This window comes from Dendrobium catenatum, unplaced genomic scaffold (assembly GCF_001605985.2).
Source record: "Dendrobium catenatum unplaced genomic scaffold, ASM160598v2 fragScaff_scaffold_51, whole genome shotgun sequence".
Lineage (NCBI taxonomy): Eukaryota > Viridiplantae > Streptophyta > Magnoliopsida > Asparagales > Orchidaceae > Dendrobium > Dendrobium catenatum.
Window position 1 is genome coordinate 531455 of NW_021318513.1, and position 20107 is coordinate 551561.

General features: G+C 35.2%; 2 protein-coding genes across 5 annotated transcripts; one reads left to right on the top strand and one right to left on the bottom strand.

Moving 5' to 3' along the window:
* Nucleotides 1-1410: 1410 nt before the first annotated feature.
* Nucleotides 1411-6990, top strand: LOC110106229 (protein MICROTUBULE BINDING PROTEIN 2C). Of its 3 annotated transcripts, none has more exons than XM_020836036.2 (5): nt 1411-1684; nt 1769-1840; nt 2552-2839; nt 3318-3521; nt 6545-6990. In XM_020836036.2, the coding sequence occupies exons 1-5, from the start codon at nt 1541-1543 to the stop codon at nt 6695-6697; spliced, it is 861 nt and encodes a 286-aa protein (XP_020691695.1). In that variant the 5' UTR covers nt 1411-1540; the 3' UTR covers nt 6698-6990. The 3 variants fall into 3 exon arrangements, with proteins under 3 accessions (XP_020691695.1, XP_020691696.1, XP_020691697.1); XM_020836037.2 differs by having other exon boundaries at nt 1413-1684; nt 2555-2839; XM_020836038.2 differs by having other exon boundaries at nt 1414-1684; nt 6548-6990.
* Nucleotides 6991-8416: 1426 nt separating this feature from the next.
* LOC110106240 (PE-PGRS family protein PE_PGRS5) lies at nt 8417-17341 on the bottom strand. 2 transcript variants are annotated; one of them, XM_020836052.2, is made up of 2 exons: nt 15175-17341; nt 8417-9028 (listed from the first exon to the last, which is right to left on the bottom strand). In XM_020836052.2, exon 1 carries the CDS (start codon nt 17218-17220, stop codon nt 15310-15312), a length of 1911 nt encoding a protein of 636 aa, XP_020691711.1. In that variant the 5' UTR covers nt 17221-17341; the 3' UTR covers nt 8417-9028; nt 15175-15309. The 2 variants fall into 2 exon arrangements, with proteins under 2 accessions (XP_020691711.1, XP_028550073.1); XM_028694240.1 differs by lacking the exon at nt 8417-9028 and adding an exon at nt 10192-11135.
* Between the last annotated feature and the right edge of the window lie 2766 nt (nt 17342-20107).

The window sequence follows — 20107 nt, forward strand, 5'->3', positions numbered from 1 at the left end:
GTGCATTATAGTGTGAGTGAATTTAGATTTTGAGGATTTTTCCACCGCGTTAGTTGTGACGAATTTATTTATGTTTATTTAGTTGATTCATTTATTAAAGAGGTGCTAATAAGTGTACAACTAAGGCTTCGTTTGGTATGACTTTTTTATTTCATCTTAAAGCATCTTTTTTGTACAAATTTTTTATTTTTTTTACTAGAAAGCTACCTTAAGAAGCAGTAAGAAAGTCATTCCAAACGAAGCCTATGAGTTTGTATGTAGGGGTGTCAATTACGGGTCACGGGTCGGGTTCAGGTCAAACCCGAAACTGATCCGGGTTCAATCGTGTTGACCCTAACCTGACCCGGTAGGTAAACGTGTCGAATATTTGAACCCGGACCCGACCTGATACGGGAAGGAGACGGACGCGGGACGTGGCCGGTGCGCGGGCGCGCGGGTGCGTGGCTGGCTAGGTGCATGGTCGGGTGCACTGTAGCGCGCCTGCGCGGGCACGAACTCACGCACGCGGGTGCACGGGCAGCCGCGGGGCAGTGGGCGCCTGAGCGGGAAGCTCTGCGGGCAATCATTTTAAACAGGTTTCCAGGTTGACCCGGCAACCCGTCGGGTCAACTCGAACCCGACCCCTTTCAAACGGGTTGAATCTGCGAACCCGAACCCAACCCGTTTTGAAATCGGGTTGGGTCCAACCCGGATTTTCCGAGTCGGATTTTCATGTCGTGTCAAATATTGGCAGTCCTATCTGTATGAGATAGCTACAATTTTTTATAAAGATAATTATAAAATTGGTCAGAGGAAAGTAATTATTTTTAAAGCTGTTATTAAAAATAACTTTCTAATAAAAAAATTCTTGAAAGTCGTGAAATAATAATAGTCAAACACATACTATTGTTGCTGTCTGAAAACTAAAATTATAAAACTCATCCCAAATGAAGCCTATGATGTTCCTCAAAAGAGTCAAAATTTTAGCACTATAATATGTATTCATTTCAAAACAATTTGTTCATTTTTTCATTATTGATAAACTATGGAAGCAGCCATGCTATGTAATTTAGGCTGTGTTTGTAATAACTTTCTTATTGCTTCTCAAAGCAAAATTTTAGTAGAAAATTTTTAAATCTTAAAAAAAAAAATTAATTTAAAAAATAATAAAAAAGTCATCACAAACAGAGCCTTAAGTAATTTTTCCTAAATGATTTATGTTTTGCTGAAAATATTTATCATCCTATTAAATATGATAAGCCTAATAATATGCAAATTAGAATGCAAAAGTATAATATTATTATTTTGAAATTACAATGCTTTTACCCAAAAAAAAATTACAATGCTCATTATTATAAAAATAAAAAAATAAATAAAAAAACTTGCCGGCTTAGCCGGCTTGAAGGAAATTTAAAAATATAACCGGTGTGTACTGTTCGACCCGTTACAAGTTTCTTTACCTTCCTTCTGTCAACACTCGATTGATTCTATTCTGCTACAGTCTCCGTCAGTAGCTCGCCAATCTCTGATCCTCCTCTTGCCAGTTGCCAGTATTACTTCGATGGAGGACCCCCAGCGATGCCTCGCCGAGAGAGATCTCCCTACGGTTTCCACATCCACTGGGAACGGCGGCTCTGGCAGCAATGTGGATAGGGTTCTTTTCAAAAACCTGGTTGAAATGGTTCCTCTCGTTGAATCACTCATGGTAGGTGTCTTGCTTGAATAATTTGTGATGATACTTCCATTGCGAGAATCGATCTGGCCTTATGTTATGTTTTTTGGATTATAGGATAAGAGGGCGAGTTCGTCTTTTGCGCGGCGAGCTTCGATTGTGCACACACGCGCTCCTCAGCTGAAAAGGGTCAGAGCTCTTTGATTGTTAAGTTTTCTTCTCCTCATTGATTTTAGGGCAAATGAGTAGTAACTTTTAGATCTAATTGTAACAATCTCGTCACACTTTTACTGTCAAGTAGACGGTCTTTCCAATTTCGAGATATTTATCTATGATTTACCTAATTTTTTAGGGATTATATTTAATAGGTAGATTCTTCTCAAGTCATGGACACTGAGATATGTAATTCGAAATCATGCAGTGCTGCCTCTGCAAAATTCTTACCATGAAAAACCTAGTTTATGCTTGTTAAAATTATGTAGACTGTTCATGCTAGAAAGGGAAATAATATTTGAATATTTTCTTATGAAGCAAAAATATTTGATTGAGATGGTCTTATTGGCGTTTACTGGATCTATGGACCATTCAGAAAGCAGGATAAATTGATGTTTCTAGTTGTGATTGTTATTGTGAGTAGATTGTTTAAATTTTCTTTTGGCTTCTTTCTACATGAAAATGACCTCATCTATCTAAAAATTTCCTTTTGGTTAGGCTTATTAGAGAGATTTTTAATAAGCACTTTTACTGGTTTGCGTTCTTTTCTAGTTGTCTACTGGACATAAGTGGTTTTTATTACTAGGATAGTTTTATGTAAGGATTTGGTTTAGTTTTATATAGGCTTTCAAAATTAAATTTTGAGAGCATGTGTGGTCTCTATTACTCCTAAGTACCATTTTACAGCAGGCTTCTGATTACAAAAGCAAAAAAGTTGCTCAGACTGATTCTATAAAGAAAACGAGGGATGCTGAAGAAAGTGTCCAAAATGATTTGAATGAGCTTCTTTTTTTACGTGATCAAGTTGCTGAACTACAGAAAAAGTTAATAGAGAAGGAGGAAGCCCTAAAATCTGCTGAGAATTTAACCAATCAAGTAAATGAAACTTATGCGTCAGTAGGTGATTTGAGACGCCAAGTTGTTGAGAAGGATGCATTGATCAAATCTACCAATGCGCAGTTATATAATGCTAAGGTATGCATTCAACTGTAGATATCCTTGTCTTTAATAGTACTGAAGGTGCAAGCATGCAATTTTAAGGCTTTCAAGGAAGGTTTGTTTTGATGTTTCTCCTATATTAGTGATAATTTACCCATAATTGATTCTTCATTTTTTTTAAATAGACTTAATTAGTGCATCTTCTTATAAATGGTGAATTATTAGTTTAGAATTTAGCGCGTTGATTGATCTAGTGATTTATTGATTTTTGGATGTTCGGGAAAATTTCTTCCAAATCTTCTTTTGACTGAATGTTAAAACCAAAAAACAATGTGTTGTAACTGCATTATTAATTTTTTTTGTTAATTCACAATCATAATGTGAAATGCAACTTCTAAATCTAATCTTCTATTGGTAACTTTTATGAGCTTTGGCTTTTTGATAGCAAGCACCTTTATTCTTGCTGTCCATTTATTGCCACAAGAAACCTTTCAATTTTACTTTTATTCAACAGATCAAACTTGCGGACAAACAGGCTGCCTTGGAAAAGATAGAGTGGGAAGCTAAGATGTCAAAGAAAAAAGTAGAGGAACTTGAAGGTGATGCTAAATCTAATGATAGACAGATTACTGCAATGATGACCTTATTTGAAGCAATTGCAAATAAGGATTCTTATCCATACCTTGATGATGTTTCTTTTGAACCGCCTCCCCCTCTAGTAAGCTCGTCTTCCTTTTTTTTTTTAATTAGAAGGTATCATCTTTTTGTAATTATTATGAAACAATGGAGGGATTAAAGCAGAATTTGTTGAAGAAAAAATAATTATTATTTGACTGATTCTTTCATGGTGGAGGACAATCGAACAATATATGATGTTTAGCAAAGCAGCAATTTGGAGATAAGCTTGATAAAGCCTGGCTTTGCTCCCTGCTAAATTTATACAAGCACTAAATGAAAAGGATGAAATATAGCAGCAATTTTTCTTTCTCTTATGAAATAAAATTTGAGGATTAGAATGGTGACTGTTTAAAGTTTTCAGTAAACATTGGATGTCAGAAAAAGGAAGAAATAGTAGCATTGTGCTTCCTTTTTCTGATATTAAAATATGAAGACTAGAATAGTGATGGCTTCAAGTTTTTAATCAGTTTATACTTCAAATGGTAATTTTTGTTATGTACATAGCGTTCAGACGGTTAAGGTTTCAATCATTTTGATGTTTGGCTCATATAAGCACTCCACAACTGTACCAATGTTGTGCTATATAAAAGGGTTTTAACGTCTAAAGGTTATTTCAACTGATTATTGGGGAAACGAACCGAATGCAATGTAAAATATCTGAAATTTCATACAATTACAATATATTCTTGCTGATTTGGTAGGGAAAGAAACTTTTAACTATGTTAGACAGTATTAACTTAGTTATTGAGCAATTAATATTCATAATATTACATATATTATTGATCTTGGTGAATGAATTATTAATTAGGTTGCTTATTATTAGTTGAATTTATCAGGGTAGTTGATGAAAATGCATTACAATTAGAAATGGACAATTTTTCTATTTATTTTGTGTTATGTAAAAGTTGAACTCCTGCCAGTTCATATAGAATTATGTTGAGTCGGTGTCAACTCTATTGCAGGTTCAGGTTACTTAGAAAGTTATTCTTTGCTATGCTGGTTTAGAGTTGCTTAAGGACTGCAACCTTTTGTCCCCAACCCAAGGTTTAGTTTAACTAGGTACATAATGCATTTTTAAACCAAGTAGCGGTTTTGAAGAGCCAAATATCTTATGGGAAGGTAATGTTGAAACCACGCTTTGGCCAACCCCAATATGTGGATGATGTGAGGTTTTAGGCCACTGTTGTTGGCACTACCTTAGCATGCCTAATTTAAGCAAAGATGACATGAAATAGCAAAATGAAGGCTATGATGTATGGCAATATGTAATTTTAAACTTTGAGGAGCTTGTTTAAGCAAAATCAGGATTTAGGAAGACAAATTTTAAAGATTAGATTAAGTGACATGGAATTTTTTAGGGTTGGGACTGTAAGTTGTGGTCTATGTGGTTTTCTGTAAGCTGTTTTTCTTCTTTGATGGCGTAGAGTTATCATAGCGCACATTGCTATCTATGATAATGACTGGTAATAATGTCTGATGAAGCAGAAATGACAATTCAGAGGAGAAAGTAGTTAACAAAGTGCAAGCTCATTGTGTTGTATTACTCTCTAACTATTTTAGGTTATATTTGAGTCATTTGGAGTTTTTATTTGCATTTTAGTCACATTGGTTTGGGAAAGGAGATATTTGGAAGAGAGTCTAAGGGTGGAAAGAGCTCCTTTTGTCGAATTTCAAACATATCGGTGCCATGTTATTATCCTAAAAAGATATCATCATGCCTCATCTAGTAGTCTTCATTGGAAAAGATCACACCGCTTGTTTATTTGCATTTGAAAACACGGGAGTCATGAATAGGACTGATCACTACTATTATTATGACTCAGACTTTAAGTGTTCTGTATTTGACAGAAAAAACATAATTTTCATATGACACTCCCATCGTTACTCACATCCTTTCCATTGAACTTTTGGGTAGTAAAACATTTTATGATCAAAAGAGATGCCTTCTTGTGTTTGGGACTCAATGCAAGGCACATGCCACGGATCTATACCTTCTATTATGATCGTTGTAAGCTAAGTAGAAAAGTCAGATTTATTATGCCTTACAACTTAACTCTATTTGGATATTGTTATGTATTTTACTATTATGTTCCTTGGATTGTTCTACCATGAGGAGAAAAAAAATCTTATAGGAATTGTGAACAGGATTTTAAATATATAGCTTGTATAAGCATTTTTTCATGTGTCTACTAAATAAGAAGTGAATAATGTTTAGTCTTTATTAAACATACTTGCTTAACTATTCTTTCTTTTATTCACCTATATAGAAAAGTTAAGAAAAAATAATTTTAAACACATCTTCCCAATCCACTCAATTGAATTACACACATAAGTAGACATTGGTGTTTCTACACCATCTACTGGTAATTTGCACCAATTCACTGACATTGCTCTATTGTTTTCTCAAACATAAACAAGCTTCAACGATGTTGTTTTAAGTCTAGAATAGTGTTGTTGAGTACAAAACAAGCCAAGGTCAAAGCACCTCATCCTCAAGCACAAAATAACATCATCGAGGCTTGAATCAGAGTCGATTTAGGAAAATAGAGAGAAAATATCATCTAAATCAAACTAAATATATGTACCTCAATCCATGGGTCATTAGGGCATCTCAAAAAACATATTTTTAATCTGTATATGTAGGTCACATTAAGAGGTTAGCATCATATTAAAATAGTATCAGAGCACCAGACCTAATGCATGGTGCAAAGAAAGAGAGCATATCAAAGTTCAGGACAACTGTTTCTTTCTTTGAAGACTTGTTGAATGCTTGAGAAAGAAATTAGAATCAGAAAATAAAATTGTTGAGAATGAAACCCTTCCAAATCTAGTTGAACAACTAGGTAGATTGTCTCAACAAATAATTGTTATGATGGAGTTAATACAGTTGTAATATTTAGCCGGTTGAACAAATTATAGTGACCCAAGTCACACACTACCTTTCTCGTACTTTGTTGCCGCTACTAGAAATGAGAGCTTACAAATTTTCAGACCAAATTGTTTATCTTTTCTTATAACGAGAATTATTTTATAAACATTTTGTTTTCCTTTTCTGGATTCAAGCAGGATGACATCGGAGAAATAGATACTGTGAAGATGGAAGAAGCAAGAGAAGCTTATTTGTCAGCTGTTGCTGCTGCAAAAGAGGATCCGAGTGATGAATCTTTAGCCTTTGCAGCTGAGGCGAGACATAGGCTACAATCTTTAATCCTGTAACTCTACTATTTAATGTTTTATTGTTGGCCGAGTCTCAGAGAATGAGATTTCTGTTGGGATTAATGTTTTGTCTCGGACGATTTTTTTATTGCTTCTTAAAGCAGTTTTTTAGTATAAAAATTTTATTTTTTATATTAAAAGCTGCTTTAAAAAGCAGCAAAAAAGCCGTCCCAAACTAAGCTGAAAGCAACTGGAAGAGAGAATTCTTGGCTGCTGTTTCTGAATGGTTTGGCAGAGGGCCTGTACTGCTTGGATTTCTCTTCCACTATAAATGCTGAAGAGTATTTCTATTTCGTCTCAAGCAGAAGTATGGAAGCAAGTGAGGGGTAGGTTTAACGTTCCAATATTTAATTTGCTAAAAGAGAAATGGTAAATGTGAAATTTTGAGGCTGCCATAAATTTGAACTGTTTCAGGATGAAATTGCATTATTTGATGGATTTTTTTTTGAATATTTTAATATAAATTATATCATGGTAAGTTTAAAAATTATTAGATTTATTTCGATATTATATAAAACTTTATATATATATATATATATATATATATATATATATATATATATATATATTTCAGTTATAGATAATTATACTAATTCTGATCTTTGTTACCCTTTTTTTTTTATAGTATGCATCTCATGACTAATTACATGATTAATTACTTGAATTTTATGAATTGAAGCACATCATTTTCACTATATTTGCTTATCAGTTGTATAATTAATATATTGATATCAATTAAATTTACAAATTGACAAATTCAGTATGAGAAATTTGAACGGAAATTCAAAATGTTCAATTTTTTCACTTATGCACACTTGACAATAATGAAACGCCCATTCGTTTTGCTTTGAAAACTTGATAAACTGTTATAATATATACTGATTCAAATCGGAATTAAATTTTTAATCAGCGTATTTGATATTTTATATGAAAAACCAATCAACTATCATATTATACTTATCTCAGAATGATTTCAATACTTAAAAAAAGCATCATAATCAAAACAACTTATCATACTGCTTCCAAAAACAACAGCGAAGCCTAAATAAACAATTAGTTCGACTGGACAATCACAATCAATGTGTCAAATTTGCAAAAAATGTTGCCAAACATTTCAATTCAGGCTGCATAAAACATTACAATAATGATAAAAATTTACACCACACATATACTTAATATTACAATCTATGACCTTGACAACCAGCTGCTAGCCAATTCAGAACAACAAACAAGCATAAATAACTCAATCCACCTACCAAATAAGACATTTTTATTACATAACCAAAGCTTACTCAACATTTCTCTTACTCTTATTAAACCGCTTTTAGCCATGAGAACCATAGTCTCAATCAAAAATTATACAAATTATACAAAGGTAGAAATACAAAAAATGTAACTTACAATCCTTGTAAACAAACTAAACGAATCAAGCATGTATAACAGGATGAATTATTCTATGCGGACGCCGAACGTCGTTCAGAGCCCAACGAAAATGCGTCACATCACCCCTACTCAGTATCGCGTCTCGGTACTGCTCAGTACTGGATGACGTGGCTGCATCTAATTGGCCTCCGGACGGTAAGCTATGTCTGGTATCCGCACAGAATAATCTCGTAGAACAGCCAGCAGAAAAGCCATCCATCGATAATAACAATTACAAGAAATACAAGTCAGCCAGAACTGAAGACCAAAAAATGCACTCATTAACATTTTGATCTGGATAAGTAAAACTTTCGTGCATTGCTTTCAGTTCTTTACACTAAACAATATGTACACTTCAGATTTACATGGCTCGACTCCCTACTTTAAATATACATACAATCAGTAAAAAAAACGAATGATATAAAAAACTAGGAATATTAACAAAATGGGGAAAATAAAAAACAAAACGACAACAATAACAACAACAGCAAAAATCAAAAAATAACAACCGAGATTACAAATATAAGCATCTTGTACAGTACAACAGATACCCATCCAGCATTCAAAAATAGAGAAAGCTTCAAACAAACAGCTCCACTGTCAGTCTGTGATCCCTGCTTGAATGAATGGCTGTAACCTCACCATTCTGGAAATATCTACTTGTACATAAATTAACAATCAGGTTATCATCTTGAAATATATGTAAATGATGATCTCCTCTTAAACAGCCTAAAACCTCAATTCACTCAATAAATTCATAAAGTTGTACACTAAAAGAGGTTTTATAACTCAAAGTAAGTTCAAATACTAAACTGGGTTTGATAATGAGCCCAAAAATATTATTATATTGTTCAGTCAAAAGCTGCTTGGACCAGGAAATCAGTATCGGATTGATCGCGACTGGACTAGCTGCAAAAATTCAAATCATTAGTTAGAAAACATAAATGAAATTTCTCAAGAAAAGATAACTTGCCATGCATTTAAGTTAACAAGGAGGTTTGTTGGATTACTAAATGCAAAGTAGAATATAAGATGTAAATTCTTATGTCTATATCTTATATTTGCACGGTTGAATATTAACAAAAAAAAGAAAAAATTTAAACATCATAAATATAATAGCACGGTTATCTATGTCTTTGAGCGTTGAAATACAAAGATGTAATGCTGTGGTAAAAGCTTGGCCGATCTAGCAAATGTTAGTATAATATACTGCTCCTAGAGCATATAGAACTTTCATGAAATATTTTGAAGCATAATTTCGTTAAGTTACAAGACACCTAGGTCAAAAGTCATGATTCATGTATTTTTCAAATTATTGGTGCAAAATTGGGCATGCAGTCCTTGCTTTATGCAAAAAATAAAAAAAAATAAAAAAATAAAAATTGCTCATGTTCGAAATTGTTCGTAAATATGATGTTTGTGCTCTGCTCATTCAAACTTTTTTATTCAAATATTGCTCATGTTTGAAATTGTTCGTAAACATCATATTCATCATACTCATGTTTGATTGTTATAAACCCAACAAGCCTGTTCGGCTCATTTCAGGATTAAATTTAAAAAAAAAATTAAATTTCAAATAATTAGCTTATTGGCTTGCTTCCGTAACGAGCAAGTTGAACAAAATATTTGTTCAAACTCAGCTTGCTTCCATAAAGAGCAAGTTGAACACAAGCTTCTTGGCAAACCAAATGCGAGCTGATCGAAACGATGGCACTAGTTGAGAGAGAAGCGAAAACGAGAGGGAGAGGGAGAGGGAGAGGGGAGACGAGAAAGAACGAGGGTGTGTGAAGGAGAGGGGAGACGAGAAAGAATGAGGGTGTTAGGCGGGCCCCTCCGGTCCTTTCTTACTCTAGGCGGGCCCCACATGGAGTTAATTCAAGGGTTGGAGGGAAAATTTGAATGGAAAGGGGGGAAATTTGAATAGAAGGGCTGTTTAGGGATTTTGTATGGGGATGAGAGTTAAAGAGGGGGAAAGGGGGGAATTAGATCCTCATCTTGAATTTGAATGAAAAGTTTGAGATCTCATTGTGTGCTTGGGCTCTAGGGTTTGCTAGAGACTTGTGAAGAGTTGTTCTTCCTCTCGAATCGAAGGACGTTGTATCTTTCTTTGTTTTCTTGCATCTACTAGTGGAAACCTTGTTTCTTTTACTTATTTTTCTCTGTTTGGGTGCATTTCCTGCTGCGGAGCTGCTGTAAAACTGCTGGGACAGCAGTTTTGCTCACTGTTTTGGGCTGATTTTGACTAGGGTTGCTTGCGAACTCAAGTATTACCTTAGGGTTACTTGCGAACTCAAGTATTTCCTATCAGAGGGCATGTGAAGGAGGGTCATGCACGAGAGAGGGAAGAAATGAGAAGAAGAGTCCTGCGCAAATACAAGTAGCATGGGCGATGGCATGGGAAGCGATCTTAATAAATAAAATGGGTCAAATTTTATGTTCGTTTAACAAACTGCAAACCCACCAGTAGAATTATAATATTAACCAATTATCTGAAATGTGTCGCTCCATGATTGGTAAACAGAACAAATACATGAACCATGTAAAAGAGTTGTTAGGAATTAGGATACATAAGAGAAAGATTTTAAATATAAAGCACTCTAATTCTCCATATGGCTCAAATACAGGAGTATAATGACAAAACACTTGAACCTATTCGCAACTTCATGCACCATTTTGAATGCAGCATTTTTAAATATACACATGCCAAAAGGTGCTGCAAATAGGCTAAGCCAAATGCCTGATAGTGAAGAATTTCCTATGTCCAGCACAGATTTATATCATGTGCCTCAAGACAAGAAATTACTAAAGTCTGCCAAAAAATAGCAAAAGAACAATATCCCTTATGGCCACGAAACACATAAAAAGCATTTGTTACTCTTATAACAAAAGTCAATAGTGAAGACTTTAGTATTATCACAATTAGAGTCCAGTCTAATTTACATACCTGATGAACACTTAATTCACGATAACAAACTTCACAAAATCATTTGGCAGCACACATAGTAAGCCTGCAATTCTGAAAATGGTACATGGAGCATGATATGCTTGTTTACTCAACTAAATAGTTCTCTGGCAATTCATTTAAAAAAAAAAAGGTTCTCTGGCAATTAATGTAAATAAATAACAGCGCCTTGAATGGTATGATTTCACATGCTATTTGACAGGCAATTCCATCATTTACTCAAGGAATAAATGAGTCATTCACCAATCAAGTTTATCCATGAACAAAGAAATAATTTCAACCAATTATAACCAAGTTGTGAATCAACAACAACAATAACAACATGAAGCCTTTATCCCACTATATGGGGTCAGCTACATGAATCCTTTTTATTCATTGTGCCTGGTTAAAAGTTAAATTATCATTTAAATTTAATAAAGAAAGATCATTTCTAATATTTTCTAACCAAGTCTTTTTAGGTCTACCTCTAGCATTTGTAACATAAATCAAATCTAATACATCTACTTTTCTAACCGGGTCATCGGAAGGCCCCGCCGTTTTATGTGACCAAATTATCTAAAGTGACTCTCTCTAATCTTATCTTCCACTGGAGCTACTACAATCTTTTCACATATATTCTCATTTCCTATCTTGTCTCTAAGAGTAAAGCCACTCATCCACCTGAGCATCATCATCTCTGCAACCTGTAATTAGTCATGCTATGATAGAGTTGCCAATTTCTTGATCATTGAAATTAATCTCATCAGTTTCAATTGTCGTGTAGATTAAAAACGGTCGTTAGTCTATTCTACTAAACCTTTGATTTTAAAATAACCTAATATTTTGATGAAACTAGAAGCAACAATAAATTCTGCATATTTGACCTGTCATATAAATTTTCGTAATTTTCTGATATCACTTCATCTTTATTCGATATTACCAAAAAAACCTGAAATGCCTACTTAGGACAGCTCAATCTAAACGAACTTAACTTTCTCTACAATGTATATACATTTTGCTGAATGTATACTAATAGAGAGAACGTATTTACAATTCACAGAAATCAATATTTTGCATATAAAGTAAAAATATGCTAGTATGGAATGTGAGTTACGAATCATGTTTATTAATGTTTATATGTTATGGTATCGAATTTATATACATATGGCTGCTATTTGGACAAAAAAAGGATTGTTTCTTGCTCTAACAGCTACAAGGCCTTACAAATTAATGATATTTTAGCCCCTATGAAGATACGTATATACCTCCTGATTACGCCCAAGAAAATCAATGAAATTATTTCAAGGGTTTATTTGGGATGTTCATTTTCTCATTCCACACTATTAAACTTCAATTATAATATCATTTTAGCCTCATTCTCGAGAGTTGGAAATTCATCCAAGCCACTTTTTATAAATCTCATTGTAATTCTCATTGTACTCAAAAAGTATTTGTTGAATCCAGTTAACCTTGTATTCACAAGTTCTTGGAAATACAGAGCTTGCCCTTGCCGAGAATAAAAGAACAAATTCTTCCATCTTTAGGTTAGGAGAATGCGACTATATTTCTCAAGCATCGGATTGTATGGATAAGCAAATGAAGAATTAGTAAATTTCTCATAAGAGTTATATTTAAATTGCACATTCTCTGACTGCGAATGTTATAAGTCTATCCTAGGGAAGTGACTGAAATCATTGTTTATGCTTTGTGTATAATCTTCTATCACTTACATTTGTAGTTTTCCATCTTATATCACCATGGTTCCATATAATTGCACATTTGTCATGAGTTATAATTCCAAGTTCCTTTAACTATTCCGAAGAAGTGGAATAGTATGCCAAAAATAAAAAATAAAAACAGCTTCAAGCACCATAATACAAAATGTATCATAAATTATACAAAAAAAGGTCATTTCTAATATTCTCTAAAAATCTTTTTAGGTCTACATCTACCTCTCTTAACATAAGCCAGATTTAATACATCTAATATCCTAACTAAGTCATTGGAAGACCGATGTTTTATATGACCAAACCATCTAAGGCAACTCTCTATAATCTTATTTGCCACTGGAGCTATTCCAACTTTTTTACATATATGCTCGTTTCACATTCTATCTCTAAGAATAAAGTCACTCATCCACTTGAGCATCCTCCTCTTTGCAAAACTTAACTTAATTTTATGCTTCTCTTTTAATGGACAACTTTCTACGCCATAAAGAATTGCAGGTCTCACCACCATTTTATAGATCTTTCCCTTAAGTTTGAGGGGTATATTTCTATCACACAACTAGCTCAATGCATTTCTCCACATCAACCATTCAACTTGAATTCTATTAATAATATCCCCATCTATTTTACAATCACTCTAGACAATAGACCCGAGATATTTAAAACATGTACTATTATTAATGACATGATCGCCCAAAGTAACAATGCCCCACTAAATCTATTACTACTAAAAGTAAACTCCATGTATTCAATTTTAGATATACTCACACGAAAATCTTTAGATTCTAAGGTTGACATCCATAATTCAAGTTTACCTTCAACTCCCTCTCTAGTCTTATCAACAAGAAGAATGTCATCAGTGAAAAGCATACATCAGGGTACATCCTCTTGCAAATGTCTAGTAAGAAAATCCATGATTAAAGCAAAAAGATATGGGTTTAAAGTTGATCCTTGATGTAATCCAACTGAAATAAGAAAATACTTGGTCAAACCACCTTTTGTTTGAACACGAGTAATAGATCTTGCATACATATCCTTAATGACTTGAGTAAAAGCATTATTAACCCCTTTCTTTTCTAAAACTCTCCATAGCGCTTCTCTTAGAACTTTATCATAAGCTTTCTCTAAATCAACAAATATCATATGTAGAGCCTCCTTATTCTCTTTATAATTCTCCATTAGTATACCTACCTGACATGAATCCAAATTAATTTTTATCTTTTCTAGCACATTAAACAAAGCTTCTTAAACTACAGTTGCAACATAATATTTTTTTCTAGTCATTGTGTATATCAAGACCTCACTATGGGTAAGACGATTGGGCAAGCTAGAGAAAATTATGGGCTATATTTTCTTGAAGATAAAATTACTTGTCATATTCATTCATTTTCACCCTCAATATAGAAGCCATTTGAGAATATCTTTATACTTTATGGTATCCCTCTTTCAAAATCATATAATGCATGCTTCTTTCTCTTTTTATGAATTCATATATTGAAAAGTTTCAAAATATCATTGTTATGAGACTTGCGAATTGCAAAATATCATAATGTCATTTTTCCTAAATGTGATTCTAGACCCTCCACTTTTTCATGTTAGTTCATTCTGATAAACGGGGCCTTTCCAATAGCATTTTGCATTAAAATGAAGATCTAAGAAGCACTCTAGGGGATTGAAGTTATCTGTTGCAAAACAGAAGATTTTCATCAACTAACTCGATAAATCTCTCTTCCACATCGCTTTGTAATTTGTCACTAGTTTTAACTTTAAGTTCTCAGATTAAAATTGTATTTTTATCCCGAGTAAGGTTGAGGCCCTTGGTTTGTAGCTTGATTATCCTCGCCTTGGGATTAGCTTCTAAAGCTTGAGACTTGCAAATAAAAGTCTTGGTATAGTGAAAGCTTTGAAGCTTTTGCAAATCCTAGCAAGAATTCAATTATGTGTTGGATGTGGCAGGGATGGTGTCAAACCACTTGAAATTCATTGTGTGATTCAACTTCTTAATATTGCATTATGTATTGTGTTTCCACTCACTCGCAATTCACCCCCACCTTATGCCATCCAATACTATCAGTACATACTACTTCCTAAGCCAAAATAACCTTCATAAACAAGGATACAAAACAGAAAGAAATTCTCGAAGTAGATGACATAATTGAATGGAAGACCGCTAAATTCAACTTCAAGTAATAACTGATATTATAAAACAACTTTTAGTTTTCAAACAAGACTAAGAGCCCAATTTAGCCTAATACATCTTAAAAACCAATAAGCAAAAGGAACTAGTATCATCATCTTCAAAAGTGTAGAATTTAAAACAAATAATAAAAATAAAGATGGGAAACATGACAATTAAACTAATAATTAACATAGAAGAGATTACTTACATTTTGAATGTAATAAACATACCAAGAACAGCAATATCCTTGACAAATGGAAGCCAATAACATCAAAGCATAATCATATATGTGGAATACTCAGTAGAATCAACTCATGCCAAGGAATATTGCTGAATCCCCTTCTCATTCAGATTGTCGGCGCCTCTTAACATTCTCAACCTCCCGTGAGTTGCTTTGAGCCTTAGATGAACGTCCTCTATCCCAATCGTCGTCATACTCTGGATCATAATCCCTTGGCCTATAATGATCAGCATACCTATCTCTATCATCACGATATCTGTCTCGATCTCTTTCTCTTTCATGGTCTCTCTCTCTTTCCCTCTCCCTTTCTCTATCCCTCATCCTGTCCCTATCCAAATCTCTATCATTATCCCAGCCTGCATCCCTCTCCTCATATTGCTTCCTCTCAGACCAATCTTGCCCATGCCCTGTGTTTTTATCCTTCATGTGTCTTCTATCTGGAGCTACTGACCAATCCCGATCACCGCCTCTATCCTTTACATGACTTCCTTCGCCATATTGTTGGTCTGATGTAGCATCATCCCCATAACTTGATTGTTCATCAGCTCCCCAGCCACCCATATTAGGATCAGACCACATGCCCACTCCAGCAGAGGGCATTCCCCTTCCAAAGAAAGCTGGGTTGACATGTGGTGCTACAACAGGAGGAAACGAAGGTAACATTCCTGGGAAAGCACCAGCCGCTGGCCCAACAGGAAATCCGCCATATCCAGCACCCATTCTACCCATTGCCATTCCATAACCCGTTGGATCAAACCCCGGGCCAAGAATGGCACCTGGATTGAATACTGGAGGCGGTGGCGCAATCATACCACCATTCCCCATAATACCTCTTCCACCAACTGGCCCAACCCGGTTCCTTGCATTCCCCATATGTCCTCTATTTCCCATCCCACCCCTTCCCCAATTACCACCACCTCCAGCAGCTCCTCCCCTCCCAAAATTCCCACCCATGTGAGTTCCTCCTCCTCTACCTTTTTGTGCAGCCATAGGCTGTGATGGACCCTGAACCATTCCCTGATGATTCCTTGCTATATGAGCCTCGCCCATCTTCCGAATACCCTGTGGGGAAGAGAAGGCCACAACACATGGCTTCCCATTGAACATATGCCCGTTCATACCCTCCTTGCAGGAAATAGCAGCTGCTGGATCATAGAATTCAACCTGAGCATAACCTTTTGATTTCCCACTAGCCTTTTCATCAAAAAACCTCACTTCCTTAACAGGTCCGTATTTGCAAAGTTCTGCCTCAAGGTCAGCATCTGTTGTCCACCACTGAAGCTCTCCGACAAAAAGAGTAGTGGTTCCCCCTCCACCTCCACTGCCACCAACAATAGAAATAGCCCCATTCATGTTGTTCCCTACACCAACTGAAGGTCCTGCTACTGCTCCAACGCTACCTGAAGTGCCCATGGCGACTGAACGGTTGGAACCGCTTTCTCTGCTAACTAATACTCCTTGCCTACGAAAACCATCGTTCCCGACACCAGATCCTTGCCTTGGAAATCCTTCGTTCAACGAATCACCACCTCGATGCGCCTGAACCAGAACCGGTCTAACCCAGGGCTGCCCTAGATCAGGCCTAGGCAGGCCCGGTTGCGCTGGTGGTCTCGCCGGAACGGACGAATCAACGCTCCCCTTGATACCTGCTTCCGAGAAAACCCCAGATCTGTCGACTGTCCTCTCTGCCTGTAGGTTTCCTTCTGTACCAGGGATATGGACGCCCTCCTGCAGATCTCCAGCCGGTGCAACAGCAACGGGAACCTGCGGTGGTTCTCTCCTAATGTCATCCTCTCCTGCAAAACCACCGGAAACGGCTTCACCTCGGAGGGCAGAAGACTGGTAGAAGCCCTCACCAACGTTGACGTCATTGTAGAGATCGTCATAGTCATCTTCGTCGTCGCCGTAGAACGGCTCCTCGTCCTGGACAGCGGAGATCACCTCGCGGCCGTGGAAACCGGCTCGGTCGCCGTCACCACCATCTTCCATTGGCAAGCCACCATCGTCTTCCATTTGCAAGCCACCGCTGTCTAGAATTCGAGCAAGCGAAACGAGACGGTACAAAACCCTAACCCACCGTCTTCCATCCCGCAGAATAGTATTTTAGGTCTCTTCGTAAAAATGAGGCTCGTCACTCCAAAAATTAATAACAAATTAATCGACCTCTTTTTTTTTTTTAACATTTAACGATAAATATAAATATATATTTTGGATATGAATATCCTTTTTAATATTTTAAATGTTTATCCTCATTCCATATTATTTTCGGTGCAAATATTGCTCAACATTCTATTTAGGTCTCGTTTGGTTCCCCCGACTTTTATTTTTAAATCGATATATTAGAACCGAAAAGTAGAATTTTTTTTCTCAGATCGGCAAAAAAACAGAATTGATGGTCTTGTCTACGTTTCTTTGCAACTAAGTTATAAGAATGAGACACCACTATGATATTAATTCTATATTACGGTGCGCTAAGAGAAGTGAATCAGATGTTCATAAGCGCGTTGAAATTCTTTTTAATTATGTCAATTCAAACTCTGACAAATAAATATAAGTAATTGAACAATTAGGTAATCTAATCAAATAAATAAGTGTATAAGTGTAGGAAATAAAATGCATAAGATATGAACAAGTAATATCGTTAAGTGTAGAAGTATCAGACATAATAAAAACAATTGCACTCAAGACTCATAAGAAATACACACTTTTAATCAATTGACCCAATCCTTCAAATGATTGTTTAAGTGTGAGGTTACTATCAGTCACAATTCAACCCGATAAGATCCACAGCCTGAATAGGTCATATCTTGTTGATTTGCAACATGCGAACACTATGATCTAAGTTTTAAAAAACATTCAAATTTTTCGTCCAATTTTAACTTTAAAAAATAACAATCATATATCTATTTACAACATCCCTTGTACCGAAAATAAACTATATATATATATATTGCATTTATCAATGAAATGAATATACAACTACATTATATGACTACAAACTCAGTTACATAGCAGAGCAATAAAATTAAAATACATGAATGTACAATCAAAAGAAAAAATGTCAAACAAATGCGAGTTAACACAACTCGGCATGCCACATTTTATCAATCTAAATTTTCAAATAATTCATTTATCAAATGTGTAATTGAGTTTGAAATAATGTAAATTAAATCATTATGTTGAATAGAATTATATTCGTAATTATCAAAAAATTTATATAACATTATAGGCTAGTAAAAAAACAAGTACTTTATATATCATAACAAAAGGCAACAACTTCTTTGTGGGCCCATGTGCCTCCAAATGTCAGCACCGAAACATAATGTGTATAAGCACCAAAATATACTCGTACGCATCCGAACATGCTCGTATGCACAAGAACATAACTCCTTCCAACCACACAGGAATCACACATTTCAATCAATTAAGCACTTAACTCATTGTATTGCAGTAATTAGAAATAAATCAACCCATTTTAAAATTTTACAAAATGTTATAATGGTGGCTAGGCAACTAAACTTACTACTTAGTATAAATGCAATATTTCAAAACATAACTAAAATATCAGAGATTGCATAAAACACTATTTTAAGAATGTAATTATACTACAACATTATTTTTCTAAGTTAGAATTATTTTTAATTAATTAAAATAGTTAAATTCCCAAAATCCCCCTATACCTTTTTTTTTATAAAAAATACTTAAATGTTCATAATCTTTGTCTCCATAACATACATAAAATTATACGGTAAAAAATTCACCGATATAAAATTATTCTCATTTTTTTTACTTCAAAAATAAAAATTAAATTGTGAAATTTTATAAATCTCTGTATTTTTTTTTTTTAATTGAGATGGGCAAATGTCACATTCATTAATTCAAACAACTTTCAAAACTATGCCATCAGCTTAAAATGACTCGAAGCAGCCCAAATCTAATATTCTCTCTCTAGAAATCTCTCTTATTTGACTAGCTCTCATCCTTATGAGAAATGAATTGAGTGAATAGTGAAAAATGATATTTCTAATATAAAAATTCATCATAGTGTCAAGGTGCCCACGGCACCGGCCATGGTGCTCCCTTAAAAAGCCCACAGCATCGTAGCTTCGTCCCAGCGTCATCGCGCTGATTATTTTTCAAAATTCTTGAGAGCATAGGTGTTGGAGCGCAACCAACCCCAATGCTGCAACCTCCCAAGGACAAATTTCATAATTTCCAAACATGCAAATAAACCCACGAGACCCAATTCAGAATACATTCAAACTCTCAAATGTACACAAAATATACTCAAATACATGCAAAAAGGTCCAAATACAAAAATTAACATAGTACCTCGAATATGGTCAGATTAGAACGGGTTGAACGATATACTAACTTTCTAGGTGTTATAATTCTCATATCTTTAGAAAAATATTATCCTCAATATTTTAAAGCTCTAACCCTCATAATTTATCATGATACTTAATGCGTGAAGCTCCAAATGGTGAGGTTTGAACAATGATTGAGTCAATGAGTTAGCGTACTGTAGGGAGCAGTGCACTATGTTGATTATATTGAATGTTTAGTTGACCTTATACATAGATGAGGTTAGGGGTGTCAATTTCGGGTCACGGGTCAGGTTCGGGTCGAACCCGAACTGACCCGGGTGGAAAACGGGTCAACCCTAACCCGACCCGGGTAGAGAAACGGGTCGAAAATCCGAACCCGGACCCGACCCGGCGGGTTGCCGGGTTGACCCGACACGACCCGGAACCGCCACGGCGGTGTAGAAACTATATCTCCGATGAGCTTCGCCGGAGATGGGGAAGAAGAACAGAACAGAAAGATTCTAAAGTAAAAGCAAGATGAATATATTGGATAGTTTGAAAACATAGTACAGGTGCCTATATATAGGCTTGGA

Coding starts and splice junctions, on each gene's coding strand:
- LOC110106229 (XM_020836036.2), top strand. CDS start 1,541: ATGGAGGACCCCCAGCGATGCCTCGCCGAGAGAGATCTCCCTACGGTT. Junction 1,841..2,551: donor GCGCTCCTCAGCTGAAAAGG/GTCAGAGCTCTT, acceptor ACCATTTTACAG/CAGGCTTCTGATTACAAAAG. Junction 3,522..6,544: donor TTGAACCGCCTCCCCCTCTA/GTAAGCTCGTCT, acceptor TCTGGATTCAAG/CAGGATGACATCGGAGAAAT.
- LOC110106240 (XM_020836052.2), bottom strand. CDS start 17,220: ATGGAAGACGATGGTGGCTTGCCAATGGAAGATGGTGGTGACGGCGAC.